Source organism: Aethalodelphis obliquidens, unplaced genomic scaffold, assembly GCF_003676395.1.
Source record: "Aethalodelphis obliquidens isolate GAN/ISIS:26980383/991018 unplaced genomic scaffold, ASM367639v1 scaffold44, whole genome shotgun sequence".
Taxonomy (NCBI): Eukaryota; Metazoa; Chordata; class Mammalia; order Artiodactyla; family Delphinidae; genus Aethalodelphis; species Aethalodelphis obliquidens.
The window spans coordinates 12,772,812-12,791,126 of NW_020837988.1; the positions used below are offsets into that span (position 1 = coordinate 12,772,812).

General features: G+C 49.3%; 2 protein-coding genes across 4 annotated transcripts in view; one reads left to right on the forward strand and one right to left on the reverse strand.

Moving 5' to 3' along the window:
- The window catches only part of TBCD (tubulin folding cofactor D), a 176,604-nt gene that overhangs the window by 57,281 nt on the left and 101,008 nt on the right, over positions 1-18,315 (forward strand). For both annotated transcript variants that reach the window (XM_027081141.1, XM_027081142.1), the window contains one exon: positions 547-641. In XM_027081141.1, coding sequence (XP_026936942.1) covers positions 547-641 — 95 coding nt within the window. The remainder of the gene's footprint in view (positions 1-546; positions 642-18,315) is intronic.
- ZNF750 (zinc finger protein 750) lies at positions 8,494-18,139 on the reverse strand. Of its 2 annotated transcripts, none has more exons than XM_027081143.1 (3): positions 17,738-18,139; positions 10,054-11,675; positions 8,494-9,914 (listed from the first exon to the last, which is right to left on the reverse strand). In XM_027081143.1, exons 2-3 carry the CDS (start codon positions 11,493-11,495, stop codon positions 9,245-9,247), a joined length of 2,112 nt encoding a protein of 703 aa, XP_026936944.1. In that variant the 5' UTR covers positions 11,496-11,675; positions 17,738-18,139; the 3' UTR covers positions 8,494-9,244. The 2 variants fall into 2 exon arrangements, with proteins under 2 accessions (XP_026936944.1, XP_026936945.1); XM_027081144.1 differs by lacking the exon at positions 17,738-18,139 and adding an exon at positions 14,631-15,015.

Consider the following 18,315-nt stretch of genomic DNA (forward strand, 5'->3'; position numbering starts at 1 on the left):
AGGAATTTTTTATTAAATACGAAATTTTGCTTATGAGTTGACTGGCTTTTCAGTTGTTTATTGAAAGTCTGTTTCAAACAGTACAAAACAAGTTCTGTATATGCTGTTTGATTCTAACTTCCTAATCTCAATATTCATCATTCAAGCCAGCAGGGGCTCCATGAAAAGGGGGTCTCCTTGCCCTTCCTGTGAACATTTTCCTAACCTTCATTTGGTGTAGTCACTGTGTTGTAAGCCCAGCGTTTCTTGAGCGGCGCAACTGCTTAAACCGCTGAGAGAGCTAGCTGCTCTGGCCCGAAGGTGCAGTGGGCACGTGTGTGGGCTACTCTTCCTGGGGTGTGTGAGGCTGACCCAGGATTTTTACTCATTCTCCGGAGACCTGAACATGGCCGTTATCTTCAGCTGATTTGGAGTACTTTATCTCGTTACTGACTGATATTTTATAAACTCACTCAGGGTTTTAGTGAGGCTTTTGGCCCGGGGGTGGACTTTCACTCTGGGCTGTGGGGGGCATCGTGCTGGGTCTCAGGCTCTTTGTGCTTTCAGTTTCCAGGAGACAGACAACGCCTGGCATGGCGGGTGTCTGGCGCTGGCGGAACTGAGCAGACGAGGCCTGTTGCTCCCTTCCCGACTCCCGGACGGTGAGTATGAAGCTCAGTTTTGTCTGGTCAAGACCATTTATGCGTGTCGAGGTGCTTCATCCGGCCCCCTCCCCAGTGTGGCCGGCTGTCAGCACATACCACGCCTCTGCCCTCCCTGACCATCATGAGTGTTGCAGGAGAGAGCCCTCCAGACCTGTGCTCTCAGCTTTCTTTCTTATGTTGGCCTTTCTGATTCCTGATGCCTCTTCTCCCTGCTGTGAAAGTTTAATAGCACACGTACACTGTAGGTCTGGATTTGGAGGGCCGCGAGCTGTTGTGATGTCTGAGATTGTCTTGTCCCCCAGAACCAGTTTCACCTTCGTGAGGGTGCTATTGCCCATTAAGAATGTGTGCACTGCCACTGTGCTTAGCCCCTGGGGTGACATCATGGTTTTTGGGAACAAGGCTCACGCCAGTGAGGGGATGGGGAGGAAGCTCGGCAGTGGGCCTGAGCAGGGGCACAGTGCGGCTGGTGCAGATAGACCACCGAACTCCAGGCCTGTGCGTGCCAGCTCTCGGGCCCGGCCGCATGGGGGCGCTTGTCTGTGGTGGGTGTCCCTGGGAGCCGCCCGCTGTGCCTCTGTGGACAGAAGGGAGGGATGCCTGTGAAGGATGGAGAGGGCCCTGTGCAGGAGTGTGTCACCAAAGACGCCATGTACCCCGAGGGCGACTTCTGTACGGAACAAGGACGTCTGTGCAAAGAAGAGTGCAGCTCAGCAGCTGAGTTGTGGGGGTATTGCAGGTGCTGGCTGTGTGCTTGGCGTTGTGAAGCACAAGCAGGGCAGAGGACCCTTGGTTTCTATGGGCTCTTTCTGCTTATTCTTGTAGCAGCTTTACTGAGATACGATTTTTAAAAAAATATTTGTTTATTTGGTTGCGCTAGGTCTTAGTTGCAGCCCGTGGGCTCGTTAGTTGCGGCTCCAGGGCTCGTTAGTTGTGGCATGTGGGCTCCCAGTTGTGGCATGCGAACTCTTAGTTGCAGCACGCATTTGGGGTCTAGTTCCCTGACCAGGGATCAAACCCGGGCCCCCTGCATTGGGAGTGCGGAGTCTTACCCACTGCACCGCCAGGGAAATCCCTGAGATACGATTTGTATACCATAAAGTTCACCCATTTAAAGTGTTCAGTTCAGTGGTTTATAGTATATTTACAGAGTTGTGCAACCACCATCTTAATCTAATCTCATTTTCCCTCAAAGAAACCCTATACTCAGGAAAAGTCATTCCCCATTTTCCCTCAACACCACCAGCCCTAGACAACCACTGATCTTTTTCTGTCTCTGTAACTTTGCCTTTTCTGGACACTTTATGTAAATGGAATCTCCAGTAGTGGTCTTCCTTGTCTGACCTCTTTCACTTAGTGTAATGTTTTTTTTTTTGCGGTACGTGGGCCTCTCACCACTGTGGCCTCTCCCGTTGCGGAGCACAGGCTCTGGTCGCGCAGGCTCAGCGGCCGTGGCCCACGGGCCCAGCCGCTCCGCAGCACGTGGGATCCTCCTGCACCGGGACACGAGCCCGTGTCCCCTGCATCGGCAGGCGGACTCTCAACCACTGCGCCACCAGGGAAGCCCTAGTGTAATGTTTTTAACATTCATCCCTACTGCACCACGTAGCAGTGGTACTTCATTCCTTTTTATGGCTGAATAATATTCCATTGTATGGATACACATTTGTTTATCCCGTCATCGTTGATGGACATTTGGGTTTTCACCTTTGGTGATTATGAAGAATGCTGCCCTGAACATTTGCATACAAGTTTTTGTGTGGACATGTGATTTGAGTTCTCTTGGGTATAGACCTATGAGTGGAATTGCTGGATCACATGCTAAATCTGTCTTGAACTTTTTGAGGAACTGCAAACCCTTTTCCAAAATGGTTGTACCACTTTACATTCCTCCAGCTGCGTATGAGGGTTCCAGTTTCCGCACATCCTCTCCAACACTTGTTTTTCTCTGTTTTTTTTTGTTTTTGAAAATAGCCATCCTGGTGGGTGTAAAGTGGTATCTCACTGTGGTTTTGGTTCGCCTCTCCCTGCTGACCAGTGGTGTTGAGCGTCTTTTCATGTGCTTCTTGGCCATTTGGACATGTTCATTGGCAAAATGTCTATTCACGTCCTTTGCTAATTTAAAAAATTGGATTATTTGTCTTTTTATTGTTATGAGTTCTTTACAGATATGTCTTTTATCAGATGTATGATTTGTGGATATTTTCTCTCCTCTGTGGTTGTCTTGTCACTTTTCCGATGGTATTGTTTGATGCACTGAAGTTGTAAGTTTTAAGTCTGGTTATCAGTCTTCTCTTTTGTTGCTTGTGCCCCTGGTGTCATATCTAACAAGTCATTGCCTACCCCAAGGCCACAGAGATGTACTACTGTGCTTTTATTTACTCTTGTTCCATCCTAAGTGACTTACACATTTATTTGTGAAAATAGATGTGTGAGGGTGTGTGGGTATGTGAGGGTGTGGTGGGTCGAGATGAAGTCTCCGCCTGTGTGGTGCCAACTCCAGTTTAACTTGAAGGAGACCAAAGCGCTCTCTCTGCTTTTCATGCCTGAGACCCACTGGCATGTGTGTGTCTGTCGTATCTCACGATGTCAGCAGTGTCCACCGACCACAAGCAGCCAGAATGAGAGTGCATGGTGGTTGTTGTTGTTGTAGATGAAAAGTGTCAAGCTGTGGCCAAAAAACTGAGATGTCACATACGGTGAGTTGGCCCATGATCTTCACTTGAGTGGCTGGCCGCCTCTTGCCTGTGGTGCCCTCCGCATGAGTTGAGCCTCTCTGCAGACCTTTTGCGTGGCCAGTGGGTCGTGGAGCTGTGCTGTCTCCTGCCTGGGAGAGATCGTGCAGGCGACAGTGGTCTTGTCCTGGAGTAGGCTCCAGAGGTGATGGGTCTAACACTTACTGTTCATTTTTCTTTACTCTCTTTTCTCCTGCTCCTCAGACTGGATAGTTTGGATTGCCCTGTCTTCAGGTTCTCTGGTCCTTCCTTCTGCCTGCTCAGATCTGCTGTTGTTCTCCTTCCTCAGCTGAATTTTTCATTTCAGTTACTCTATTTTCAGTTCCGGAATTTCTTTGTGATCTCTATTATAGTCTGTCTCTTTATTGACATTCTGTGTTTTTACAGACATTGTTCTCTTGTTTCCTTTAGCTCTTGGAGCTTATTTGAGAAAATTGATTTAGGGTATTTGTCTTGTAAGACACTGTCTAGCCTTCCTCAGGGGTGGTTTCTGTCAATTTCTTTTTCTTCCTGTGAATGGACCATAGTTTTCTGTTTCTTCATGTGCCTTGTTATTTTTTGGTTGAAAACTGGACATTCTGACATTTTATTATGTTATAACTCTGGAAATCAGGTTCTCCTCCCTTGCCAGCAGTTTGCTGCTGTTGCTGTTGAAGACTGTTAGTCGTCTCTTTATTTAGTGACTTTTTCCAGACCTTTTTTTTGCAACGACTGTATTCCCTGTTATGTTTGGTCACTGAAGTCTCTGTTCTATTATCTTAGCATTTAGCCAGTGACCTAACAGAGGTTTCTTTTTCTTTTTTTCTTATGGCTGCATTGGGTCTTTGTTGCTGTGCGTGGGCTTTCTCTAGTTGCGGTGGGCGGGGGCTACTGTTTATTGCGGTTTGCAGGCTTCTCATTGCGGTGGCTTCTCTCATTGCGGAGCATGGGCTCTAGGTGCGTGCGCTCCGGTAATTGCGGCACACAGGCTCAGTAGTTGCGGCACGCGGGCCCTAGAGCGCGCAGGCTTCCGTAGATGTGGTACGTGGGCTCAGTAGTTGTGGCTCGTGGGCTTAGTTGCTCTGCGGCATGTGGGATCTTCCTGGACCAGGGATCAAACTTGTGTCACCTGCATTGGCAGGCGGATTGTTAAACACTGTGCCACCAGGGAGGTCCCTAGAGGTTTCTTAAATGCTGAAATTTAGTAGCCTCCTCCTTCACTAAGCACTCCCCTGGTTGTGGCAGGTTTTTGATTAGATTCCAGAGTGCTGAAAAAACTTGATTCTCTCTGTTTTTGCCAGCTTACTGGTTGGTTTGGTGGAGGGACCAATTCGTGGCGCTCCCTACTTGGCTGTATTCTGAGACATCATCCAAAAACTAGCCTCTGAATAGCATTCTAGCGTTAGTCTGGGTACTCTGAGAAGATACCAAGACAGGATGAACTGTGCAGTTATTAGGGAAATGCTGGTAAGGGTGGCAGAGCCACCGTCTGACCCCGAGGGCTGTGGGGCTGGGGTATGGGTGGCGGTGTCCTGGTGGGCTGTGTGGTCTAAGGAAGGGCTTCTGGGGGGGTGGTCCTCAAGCCAAAGTCAGCCTCAGAGGCATTCCTGTCTTTCTGGAAGGGGCTGCAAGTTGTGGCTGCCGCACCGCCTCCCTGGTAGAGTGGCTGTGGGGCCTGGGGTCAGCCGGCGCCGGTGGGTGAGTCCTGGCTGTGGCCACAGCCTTCATTTGCAGAGTGCTGACCTCTCTTGTCTCCCGACCAGTCCCTCCCCATGGTCCTTTGTGCCTGGGTTCCCACTCTTCACTGCTCCTGACCCCTCCTGGCACCTTCCCATTCTCCTGATGATTGTGCACTTCCCTGATTTTTAACCTTTGTGCAGTTTTGAGCTGTTTGGACATTCCAGCCTGTAAGAAAAGTGACAGCCGTAATGTGACGTCTGTGGCTTAGTGTGTGGAGTAGGAGTTGTGTTTTTCTCTATTAAAATGCTTTTCTCCTTGAGTGAAAGTGTGTGTGTGTACTTCATTTCATACTCAGCCCTCTCCCGCCCTTGGGAGCGGAGTATTTTGGTCGAAGATTAAACCAGGGGTAGGGGTAGATGGCTGTGGGCTGCTGGTGAGACTGTTGCAAAGGGGCTTGTTAGTACTTTTCGTTTTCTTCAGTGTGAATTCAAGGATCCTTTTAGAGGTTATTTTCAGCTTTATTGGGATATATAGTTCACCTAACATACAGTTGACCTATTTTAAGTATCTAAGTCAATGGCTTTAGTCTATTACACTATTAATTTCTAAAAAACATTTTAAAATATATACGACATAGAAATCTGCCATGTTAATGATGTTTAAGTGTACGATTCAGTGGCATAAGCTACATTTACGATGTTGTACAACCATTACTATCACCATCTATTTCCAAAACTTTTCATGTTCCCAAACAGAAACTCTGTCCCCCTTAAACACTAATTCCCCCTTCCCCTCCCCTCAGCCCTGATATCCATGAATCTATCTGCCTCTGTGAGTTTGCCTGCTCTGGGGAACCTCATATAAGTGGAATCATGCAAGATTTGTCCTTTGTGTCTGACTTATTTCATTCAGAATTTCTTTTTTTTTTAACTTTTGTATTTATTTTTATTTATTTGTTTACTTATTTATTTGGTTACACTGGGTCTTAGTTGCGGCAGGTGGGCTCCTTAGTTGTGGCTCGTGGGCTCCTTAATTGTGGCATGCGAACTCTTAGTTGCAGCATGCATGTGGGATTTAGTTCCCTGACCAGGGATTGAGCCCGGGCCCCCTGCATTGGGAGCGCAGAGTCTTTTTTTTTTTTTGTGGTGCGCAGGCCTCTCACTGTTGTGGCCTCTCCTGTTGCGGAGCACAGGCTCCGGATGCACAGGCTCAGCAGCCATGGCTCACGGGCCCAGCTGCTCCGCGACATGTGCGATCTTCCCAGACCGGGGCACGAACCCACGTCCCCTGCATCGGCAGGCGGACTCTCAACCACTGTGCCAACAGGGAAGTCCCTTACTCAGAATTTCAAGGTTAAGTTCATGTTGTAGCTTGTGCCACAACCTCATTCCTTTTTATGGCTGAATAATTTTCCTTTGTGTGGATGGACCACCTGTTAGTTATCTGTTCATCTGTCAGTGGATACTTGGGTTATTTCCATTTTTTCACTATTGTGAATAATGCTGCTAATGAACATTGGGTGCACGTATCTGTTTGAATCCCTGTTTTCATTTCTTTTAGGTGTATGCCTAGGAGTGAATTGCTGGGTTACACGGTAATTCTGTATTTAACTTTTTGAGGGTTTATCGCTTTTTGTATGTAAAGGTTAGAAACTTCCAGCTCTGAAGTCGGGTTATATGTGAATGGAGAAAGGTACTGTCATTGAAAAACCACCAAGACTGGTTTCTTTTCTTTTTTTTTGTTACCAAGATCTCAGACCCCATTGTGCTTGTAAGGATAGTTACAGAGAGCCTGCATGGTTTCTGTGGCTGTGTGCATGCAGGTGACCTTTTGGAGGAATTGCATTAGGCGGGAGGAGTCCACAGGGCTGAAGGCACACATATGGCTCCACCGTGAACATCTGCAGGCAGTGCTGGGCTCCCGGCCTGTGTGGTTGCAGGAGACCGGACAGTTGTTTACCATCTCTGGTTCCTCTTCTTGTCACTTAAGATGGTGGCGGACAGTTTTGGGTGAGCTATAAAACAGTGTCCTCAGAATCTTTGGGCCCCGGAAGGTTTATGTTCTTGTGTGTAAGGCACAAGGCGAGAGCTTGTCTCTAGGGTGTGAGGCTTTGGGTCCCAATCCTGGAGGCTTCTGAGGCCTGGCTCTGCTTCCCACAGGGTATGGACTTGCTGGAAAGCAGGGGTACCCTGTTTTTGGTCTTTGTCAAAGCATATTGGTATATAAAAAAAGGAGAGCCCAGGCATGCCAGTGAAGGCTGCACAGGTATGCATCGGTTTTTGGTCGTGACAGTGCACGCATTGGATTAGTGGTGTCTGTCTGCAGGCACACCTCGGATGGGCGGCAGGGGCTCGTGGGCCATCCTGGATGGTTTAGGGGCAGTTTGTAACAACGGCCTCCTATTTGCCCTAAAAGAATATGACAAGCTCTGCATCCCTCCTGTGAGTTGATATCAGTGGTTTTGTATAAATTTAACTTGCTGCAAGGCAGGTTATTTGCCATACTGAATAGTGTCATTTTAAAACAAAGCTACTGTATCACTGTTTTAAATATGTCTGGTGGAATCCAGTCATCATGGTACCTTGGAATCCACCATCCTCCATCTAAAATGCAGGGATTTTATTCTTTATCTCCTTGAACCTGTATTTCCATTTACTTTTCCTAGAGAATTTTTCCTTAATGTAACAGGTTTCTGTGCTTGAGAATCTTTTGCTGATCTCCCTGTCAAGTATCTTCAGCAAGAGGATGTCTGTGAATGCAAACTTTAACTCTTACATTTTGTTCTGCCAAAAGGTAGTAAGTATTTAAGTTTTCTAGATTGAGTTTTTACAGGATTAGTTATTAGTACAAACTTGATCAAAACAACCGAAAATAACATTTTATTGGAATGCAACTTATTAACAAGATGGGTTTTTAGTTCAGGCTATCTTTTGGTGAGTAGTGCTTATATCTAGAACAAGGCAAGGTTCCAGATCAACTTTTTATTTAAACATTTTTAATTTTTAGCTCTGAGCACTGAGAGACCTTGTATGTGCATGTCACTGGGAACGGCAGGCGTTAGCTTTAGCAGTGCTTTTTCTTTGAACGCTCATTGGATGGCTCTATTGGGACCACCTCTGTTTTGGTCAAAGTGTGAGTTGAAACTGCCCATCTTGTGGAGAGAGGGTTCACCCAGTCAGCTCAGCTCGGCGCCACTGTTTCCAGGCCCTTTCTTGACCCCCTGCCCCGCTCCCAGGCAGTGCGTTGCTGAGGAACACCCTCTGAACAGTGGGGAAGGGCCCTTGTGAAGCCAGGCCCTGTACGCTTGGTCTCCAGAGGTGCCCCCGGATGCCTGCACTCCCCCGGGCTCGATGACTACCGGTGGACAGCAGACACATGCACACGTGCACACGCCCTCACATGCACACACAGATGTACCCTCGTCCTCAGTTTTAATTGCTGCCTCAGCTCTTTTCTCTTTTTCATTGAGTTTATTTATTGTGGCAAAATATTGTATAACACAGAGTTTATGCTTGTCTTCTTTTTATGTATCCTTAAAGTTCACCTATGAGTTCATTGGAAAATTAGCAACATATACATCATTTTAGGAAGTGGAAAACGAGTCTGAATGAGTTGTGAAGACAGAGCATGTTGAGAATAGCTTCCCCAGCCATGCATTCTCCCCAATGGAAATAAATTACTTGTATAAATAGCCTCTTGCTGTCTGTGTATTGTTCAGTCATAACAAATCACAGTGTTTTTACACACAGAACTTGAATGCTAGTACTGGAAACGTCTTTGCCTGGCATTTTCCCCCAGTAATTGTTATTTACTTCAAAACACACAGTAGATTTAATAGAAAAACAGTTAAAACAATTTGTTCTAGTGCTGAGATATTTATAAGAAAAATGTTTTAAAGAGATTTCCTCTAAGATGCTAACACCTAAAAGTTACCTTTTAGTCCTGTGCATTTCATCAGGTCCTACAGTGTGAGTCATTCAAGTATTTTACAACCAGAAGTAGAAGCACCTTTTAGTGTTCATGCTTAGTATTTACAAAACTGAATTGAGTTGCAGGTTTAGTTTAATTTTTTTGTTGAGAAGAAGAAAACTGCGTTGTAAAAATGTACCAGATAAAAAAGCAAGGGCCAGATGGAGGTTTGCTGCTGTCTCGCCTGCACCGGAAGGCGTGCTTGTGGCTGCAGCCTGTGGCTGGCCAGAGGTGGCTCTAAGACACCCGCGTTCTTTTCCGGAGTGTGAACACTCTGGCTGTGTCACTGGGCTTTGGCTTCTTGGTTCCCTGCTGGGCCTTCCCTGCATCCCTGGGGCTCGTCCTCTTTTGCCCTTTGGGTCTGAGGTCGCACTGAGCCTCCTGGCTCTCAGGGGCTCTGGGGGTGGGTGCGTCTACCTGGCAGGCAGGCTCCTGGGCAGCGGGCTTGACGTTCCCTGGGCTGTAGGCCGCCAGCTGGCAGAGGGCCACGGCCGCAGTCTGCTTCTGCTCGTCACTGTCAGCTGAGCGTGTGTCCTGGGCCTTCCCAGCCGGGCTGGGCGCAGGGATCTCCACAGAGCTGGGGTCGGGCCCGGCCCCGGAACTTGCTGTCTCCGACTGCGGAGCAGGAGTGGGGGTGGGGGCAGCCGCGGGTTCGGCCCCTCTCGGGCGGCTGCGGACAGAGGGCCTCGAAGTCAGGGCGTTGCAGGGGTCCTTCACCGAGAGGTTGAGGGGCGCGTCCTGTGGCTCCACAAATTCTCCATAGGCAGTGGTGTGTGTAGTGGCCGGCTCAGCTTCTGGTTTCGTGGAGAGGTTCAGAGGGGCTGCCCTGGAGTCGTCCTCTGGGCTGGAGGGTGCAGCTTCCAGGCTCCCCATCTGAGCCAGAGCGTCTGCGTTCACGGCCTCGAGGCTGGAAGAGACACAGAGAGGGAGTCACAGGGACCTTACTGAGGGCCATTGCCCGTGGGGGGTTTGGGCAAGTACCAGCTCCTCTGATTAAGCATAACCAGAGACATTACTTCGGAGGTTTTGAAAATGGACTCTCTTACCTTTCTGGAGATGCAGCTCTGTTTTCTGGGGCCTGGGAATGTGGGCGCTCCGTGTTCTTCTTGACAGGCTTGAAGGCTGTGAGGCTCTGTTCTGGTGGATGGAGACTTCCTGGGGCACCGGAGGCCGGCATGTCCAAGAGGCTGCACAGCCCGGCACAGGGCTGGCTTGTCTGCGTGAAATTGGTGGGGCTCGGCCTTCCCGGGGAGCCTGTGGCTGCGCTGCCTGCACGTGGGCTCATTTTGGTCCCTTCCGTGTCCCTCTGCCCATCTCTGGAGAGGTCTTTAGCCTCGGGAGTCGGACTCTCTTTCTCAAACTCTGTGTGTTTTTTGTGGGAGTTGGAAGAGTTTAACTTGGATGGACTCCAGGCCGGGTAGGCCAGGGCAGCTTCTTCCAGTAGGTGTGAGCTTTGATCTTGTGACATACCAGCAACGGGTGGGGGTCTGAGGCCGTAGGAGGAAAATGCAGACTCTGGTCTATAAAATCCATAAGGAATCGGCAGATTGGAGTGATACTGCTGGAAGAATCTGTAATGGTCGTATGTGGATGGAGCTGGGTTCAGGTGCTTAGGGATCGGCCCTGGGTGAGGCAGGAAATGTCTTTGGTCTTGGGCCCCGTAGATGGACAGCAGGGGGCTGTCACACTCGGGCGAGTTCCCTGCGAGTAGGTACGGTGAGTAGATGGTGGCCAGTCCATGCTCTGTGTAAAAGTGAGGCGGGTACTCTGCGATGGTGGGGTGCACGTACGGCGAAGTGGCACCAAACCCCTTTGTGGATGGGATTTTATGTGGAAACTCAGGCGTGAGGAAAGGTGAGCCAGCTTTCCACGCGTAGCCAGGGGCATGAAAGGCAGACTTAGTGTGGAAGGAGGCAGCTTTGGCAGGGGGCTGGGTCAGGGTCAGCGCTTCAGGAGCCTCGGTGAGTTCCTGCCCTTTGAGTCTGTGCTCGCCAACTGGCATGAATGCTGAAGGCCGGGTAGTGCCTTCCAGCACAGGCTGGGTGCCCGCGGTGGCTTCTGGAGCTGGACTCAGGGGTGCTGCTTCCTTGTGGAGAGTGGGCTTCTGTCCGGGGCACCTGTGGGGCCCGCACGCATGCAGGTCCACATTTTCCTTGATGTCATCCTTGGCGAGGCCATGTTGGAGCTTGGTGTCCAGGTGTGAGAGCCCACTTGGGACGGGCTTGGAGGAGGTGGGCTTTGCCATGGGGTCGGACTGACTGGTTGGCTTAGGGTCTGAAGAGTTCGGTTTGGAACACTTGGGAATGCGATCTTGCTCGGACACTAAAGTGATGGAATTTTTACAGAGACCGTATTTCATGTGATTAAAAAGATGTGACTTTTCGTTGCAAGTAAAGGGACACTGGAAACACTTGTACTTGAAGGGCTTTCCTGGGGGCCTGGGAATGTAATGTGGCTTTTTTGGTTTTCGCTCTTTGAGAAGGCTCATTTTCCCTCTGTGGTTTGGCGTCTGAGCCCTGCTGGCTCCTGCGTAGTTCAGCTTTGGTGATTTTTAAGGAAGCAGGTCACTGCTTCTCCTTCGCTTTCCTTTCTGAGTGCTTTTACTTGAAGCCGGCTCCACGGGCTGTGGGTGTGACCAGGGAAGTCTCGTTCATTTGGGGACTGGGAGCTGCAATGGAGGAGCAGAGCCTTAGTGTTGGAACGATAGCTAACAGGCTAACAAAGAACCCCGGGGTCACGGAGGAGGTGAAGCAGAGTCCTCTGCAGGTGCAGAGGACGTAAGTGCTCTTGCGCGGCAGGTACGGGACGGGCATCAGCCACCCCTCCTCACTACCCCGGGCGCCACCCCTATGGCGTTCTCTGTTTTCTCAAGTCTGGTCCCAGGCGAGTGTGGTTGCAGGAGTGTTTAGTGTCATTTCAGAGAATACCTGTAACTCTTTTGAGTTTTGGGAACCTTTAGCCTGTGATCTGAGGCCTCAGGTGCCAGGAAGGTTGTGGACCCACCAGGCTGAGTGATCACTGAGATCCCACCCCCATCCATGTGCCTGGAGTTTCTGGACTGAGTCCCATCACTGTGCTGGCCTGACTGCTCTAACGTGAACCTGAGGAGGTCCAGGCTCATGTGTGTGTGTGACGTTCACATTTGTGCTCACTGAGAACAAAGCACGTGTGATTGTAACCTTCAGTCCATCTGCCCTATTTAATCACAGTGTTCTGTTCTATGAGGGAGTATTTAAAAGTGAAGAATATTTAAAAATGCCCCCCCCCCCGCGACCCTGTTTCTAAATTCACAAATGAAAAGTCAGCTTTCTGGGTAAGTAGCATTTGTGTTGGCCCAAATACAAACTTAAGTGCTGTGTTTATGTTGATTTGAATGATATTAAGATGCTGTGAGTCAGTGAGTGAGCAGATGTCCTCGTGCACTGCTGCCTTCCACTTGCCCACCTCACAGATGGCGTGGAGTGAGTTCACGCACTAGCCCATCCCTGCCTATCCTGGCCTTAACCAAAGGCAGAAAAGCTTAGCAGCCCTCCTGGTAAGAGGAGACCAGAGTGGGACTTCCCTGGTGATGCAGTGGTTAAGACTCCACGCTCCCAATGCAGGGGGTCTGGGTTCCATCCCTGGTCAGGGAACTAGATCCCACATGCATACTGCAACTAAAAGTTTGCATGCCACAACTAAGGAGCCTGCGAGCTGCAACTAAGGAGCCCGCCTGCCGCAACTAAGACCTGGCACAACCAAATAAATAAATAAATAAATAAATTTTTTTTAAAAAATAGAGGAAACCAGAGTGAGTGGTGCCTAATTTTACAGATGGTTGGATCCTGGGAGGAACCCATCCCAGCCTTTAACGTGTACGAAGGGGCTTCTGGATATCTTCCCCAGGGTCCTCCTGTCCTTGCCTATCCCCCAAGCTTAACCTCCCCCCGGGTTTCCTTCAGAGGCTGCTCTGCACACCCCTGGGCTCTCTCTCTGCCTCATAACCCGAAGCTGAGAACAAAGACGTGAGGTCTGGGAGGATCTCAGCAGGGCCGGGCGCGGCTGCGTGTCCAGGACCAGCCCATGGGGTGACTGTGTCTTAGAGAAAGCCTGTGGGTGGGGCGGGCTGGGGGAGTGGGTGTGAGGAATCAAGGCCTGCACTTTAATTTGCATAGAAAATGTAAAAAGGATTTAGCTTCTGGATATTTTTAAACACTTAGAAAAATAAAGTTAAAAGGAAATAACTTTTCAACTGCAGTTTTGCTTTAAGGAATAAGTAAATATGGACAGTTGTGAGTCTCGTGAAATTGCTTGTGTAAAGCATCGCCTTCTAGACATCGGGTTGGTTAAAACATTGAGCTGGAAAGCAGCCCTTTAAAAATAGAGAAATACACATGGGAAATCTAAGAGACTTGTTTTCACAAAATAAAATGTAGCTACTCTCCTTGCCATCTCACGCATCAGATGAGGTAATGGGTAGCTTGTGGGAGGAGGGTGTAAGGGGGAGGGAGTGTGGTTTTAATTTCACTTGGATATCTTAAATTCTAAAAAAGCTATCTGATCTTATTCTCAGCAAACTGGTTCCTCTACTCATTTTTTCATATTTCTGAAAAACACAAGGAACCACTCTCCCCCCAAGAAGCTGCTTCTATTAACCTGTTTCATCGTCCCGTTCCCTCAAAGGCATGTTTCTTTACTAAGAGGTGCTTTGGGTGGCTTGCAGCCTTCTGTTGCGGGGAGAGTTTCTGCAGAGCAGGGGTGCTCAGGCACGTACTTTGGAGGAGAAATGAGATTTTTGGCTACCCCCTAATTGGAGAGGGTGTCCCCAGGCCCTCTTTGGGGGCGCTAACTGGCAGGGTGTCGGGTGGACAGAAGCCAGGCTGGCGGCACCTGGTGCCTGGCTCTGCGGCTTTGCAGCTTGCTCGCCCTCCTCCTCTCCCGTGAGCAGTTGTGTGAGCTGCACGGCAATGTGAAAGCCCAGCACAGTTAAACACGTGGTCACAGCTTTGCATCTTCCTGATTTCCCCTCTTAGTAAGGGAGAATGTGAAATAATTCTGTATGAGTTCAGTTCATACCTTGTGGGGCAGGTATGCCCTGGGCTATAAAAGCACGATTTCCTGCCTCCCGTCAGGAAGCGATTCCAGCCAGCTCGGGGCCAGCCTGATAAGTCAGGGCGGCCTGTGCTGGCACGTCCCATTATGCTCCCTGGTTCTGAAGGCGTGAGAACCTCTGCAAGTCAGGTTCCCATGATTGTATAGGATATGTTATGGCAAAGATCTGAAAACTGATGATTTCATCACTAGCTGGAAGCATCGTGATCAAAATGATGACAGTTGCAAAACGTTTATCAAGTGTGAGCGCAGAGTCCTGGTGGTACCATGAGTGGATGCAGACACACATCTGCCGCACCCAGGACACGCGAGCCCAAACCAGCCGAAAACCCCCTCGGATTTAAGATAATGATGGTGTTAGCTTCAGAAGCAGTATTATTTAATATTGCTCATACTTTTAGGCAAAAGTAGAAATAAACCCACTTTGGTTAAGTTTTCTCAAAGGTTTATAGGAGGCAAGTTGTATGTAAGTTATCATAGCATTACCCAAAATAATAGTTTGGGAAATCATTGCTCTTATGTTAATATATACCTTTCTTCCGTCAAATGATGTTGTGCCCACAGGTTTGGTCTGAACTGCTTGTTCTGTGGTCAGTTAGCTTACAAGGACAGTAAAGAGGTTTTCAGGGGTTGGTTTCCTTGGTACTGGTGTTCTGGGAGGTGAGAGTATTCTAGGATATAATTGTTGCAAGGAGAGCCTGGATGGAGTCACAGGAGCAGTAGTTTTAGTAACTGAGTAAACTGACCTCTCAGGGTTACACAATTCGCTAGTTAAAACAAGGGAGCGCAGCTGCTTCAGATGCTGAAGGAGACAGGCTAGTTCACTTGGTTATAAAAATGCAATAATGGGCTTCCCTGGTGGCACAGTGGTTGAGAGTCCGCCTGCCGATGCAGGGGGCACGGGTTTGTGCCCCGGTCCGGGAAGATCCCACGTGCCGCGGAGCGGCTGGGCCCGTGAGCCATGGCCGCTGAGCCTGCGCATCTGGAGCCTGTGCTCCACAACGAGGGAGGCCGCAACAGTGAGAGGCCCGCGTACCGCAAAACAAAACAAAACAAAACAATAATGTCAGAGAAGTAAGCGGGATAAGATTGAGGCTTCTGTAAGCTTCCAAGGGGGACAGCCTCCAGGAGGTGATGTCAGTCTGTGAGTTCTGTCCTGCCCAGGCGAGGCTTACAAGGATGAGGAGCTAAAGCGTAGTGCCCGGGGCGCTGTCGCTCTGGCCACCTGCAGAGATGGGGTTTGCCCGTCTCTGGTCAGTTTATATCTGCCAGGCCTGGTGCAGGCTGGCAGCGGAAAAAGGGTGTTGTCGCCTAAACAATATAATCCAGAATTTCACTGTTTGTAGTAAGTTCGGATTAGCAGTCAGAGGTGAAGTTTTTGCTAAAGGTGATAAGATTCGTGTCTCACCATCCTTGTCCTGGGAAGGCTGGGCCAGGCTGGGGGGTTGCACAGGGAGAGGTTAAAAAAGCACAGCGCTGGGTTCGGCTTTCCTCGGAGAACTGCACTGTCAGCATGTGAGCTAAAAGTGCAGATGTTAGCCTAGTCCTCGAAGGGTGTGTGTGGGACGGTGTTTTTCACCCTTCCTTCACTTCCCACTGGGTCAGCAGGAGGTGCTGGGAGCCCTGCATGTCAGGTCAGGGTCAGGGTGCTGTCCTCGAATGCAGGAGGGCGCCGCTGCCTGCCCTGCGAGCAGCTGTTGGCACGAGGCCTGCCCTCAGAGCTGTGCCCTCAGCAGAGTTGGGTCCCAGTGTTGAGGGGAGAGGGTGGGGAGCAGCGCCACAGAGACACCACGGCGTCTGGCCTGAGCCTGTTCCGTTTCAGAACGCCCTCCTGTGACTTCTTATGCGCTGTCACCCCTGCCTGTGTCCCAGGAGCCTGTCACCCCTGCAGAAGCCCGGGAGCCGGTCTGGCCTCCCCTCCCACAGGTCTGGGAGGCTGGACGGTGGTGCCCAAAGGGCACTCTGAGCCGCCTGTGGTTTTGTGTCCACAGGGCTTTATCTGCTTGTTTCTGAAGCACTGAGGTGCCAGTGCATGTCTCTCAGTAGCCTCCTAAGTGTGGACTGTGAATGTAGTTGCCAGCTGTTAGGGTGATAGTGAGTGGCTGGCATATTTAATAATTTTCTAGGGGGTTTGAAGTCAGAAATAATAGGCAAGAGAAAGATTTTTTTTGAACTTTGATAGGACACAATAGAGGTAATTATAGCTTAACTTTACAGGGCATTGCTGTGACGTGCCGGCTAGCTATGCATGTCATGTGCACTAACTTCTGCACTGGAATAATCTTCAGCCCTCCCCGGTGGTGTCCAGCTGCCTGGCAGGGAGCCTCACCAGGTAGCGCGTTCTGAAGGGCATGCTATAATTACGATATTGTGATGTGGCATTATTGCATAACTCAGGGACACGCCGTTGTCGCCTACCCACTGGGGTGTCGCAAGAACGAGATTTGTGAGTTTTACTCCAATTGAGCTTTTCCAGTGATTAACCACCACTCCCTCCCAGACTTTCGGTTCTTTAAAATGAAGGATAAACTTCAGGGCAACCATAACCTAGGGAAAAAGACAGTTTTCTGGCATATAGTTTGGAAGAATGGATCCAGGAAGACCACCAGGGGCTCTTTCTGGTTTCAGCCAGAGATCCTGGGTTACAGACAGAGTGCTTAGCAGTGAATGCACAGGTTTAACATTTGGGACACCTCCCTAGGGCCAGAACCCCTAACCACCAGCCTGCCTCCTTACTTTAAAGCAGCACGTTAAAGCATTGAAAGGACTTGGCTAATACAAAATACAAATCATGATAACAAATGTAGACAGATTTTGATTGCATTAAGTCTGATGTTGGTCAAATTTGACAAATAATTTGGTCAATAATGGTTTTCATGCAGATTTATGAGAAACTTTATAAGAGTAAGAAAACCCCTTTTGTATATACAGGGATCCTCTTTAGTTAAGGTTTTTTTTTTTTTTTTTTTTTTTTTTTGGTAAGCTTATGTCAAAACAGCACTTATTTTAAATCCTAATAAAAGGTTTTTAAATTAAAGAAATTATAAATTAAGGTCAGCAATTATATATATGCATATATATGATCCTTTTATGTTGAAACCTGTAGTTTATTTTTGAGGTGAGGAACAGATAAGCAATAACATCAATTTGAGTTTTGGTTTAAAGTTTATGAATTTTGGGACTTCCCTGGTGGTCCAGTGGTTAAGACTTTGCCTTCCAATGCAGGGGGTACGGGTTTGATCCGTGGTTGGGGAGCTAAGATCCCACATGCCTCGTGGCCAAAAAACCAAAACATAAAACAGAAGCAGTATTGTAAGAAATTCAATAAGGACTTTTAAAATGGTCCACATCAAAAATAACTTAAAAAAATAGTTTATGAATTTTATGGTAGAAATGAGAACTTCATATATCCACATAAACTTGTTTACACTCTTAGAATAAAGTGTAAGCCTTATTAAAAGTTTTGTAACAATGGTCTCCTTTCCAGCAGTGCACCTGCTGGGTCCTGAGTAATCCGCGGAGAAAAGAGCAGGGCAGAGAAACTCTGGGCAGGTGATTCACTGAGTAGATAGTTTAAGATACATCTGAGAGGAGTATTGAAAGAAAACTCGCATTTGAGAAGAAATAGTAGGTACTTACCAGAGGCTGGGAGGTGGAAGCCGTGGCTGTGGCTGCCTGGCCGGAGCAGGACCTGTTCTCACGCTCGCTCTCACTGAAACTGGAGCCGGCTGTTCCAGTGGGAGGGATTTAATGTAGGAGTCGAGCCCTCGGGGCGTAGAGATGCACCTGATATTCCTCCCGCCCGCAGCTACGATTCATGTGTTTGCACCCACCCAGCTGGCCGGCCAGTGCCACCTCCGTGCCTCACGGCAGCTCCCTGCCCAGGTTTTGTGAGTGCCATGTTAGTGCCGCCTGGCTCTCCTTGGACGCAGGGGTTGCACGTGTTCGAGGTTAGGATAGAGGCCTCCCAGGGGAGCCACAGCCAGTGCAGGAGGCAGCAGCAGATGCTGATATTTAGCCTGAAATGCATCTCCTCTGACAGATGCCGACAGCCCCTGTGTCCTCCCCGTGAGGGTCTGGTGGAGCCTTTGTCACCCTTCACCCCGGGGCCTGGGAGGCCTGCCCGGGTCCTCCTGGAAAGCAGGAGGGGGGCCGCGTCAGCTGCCTCCGGGACCTGCCGGTGCATGCCCGGGACAAGCCCTGAGCTCTGCTGCCCC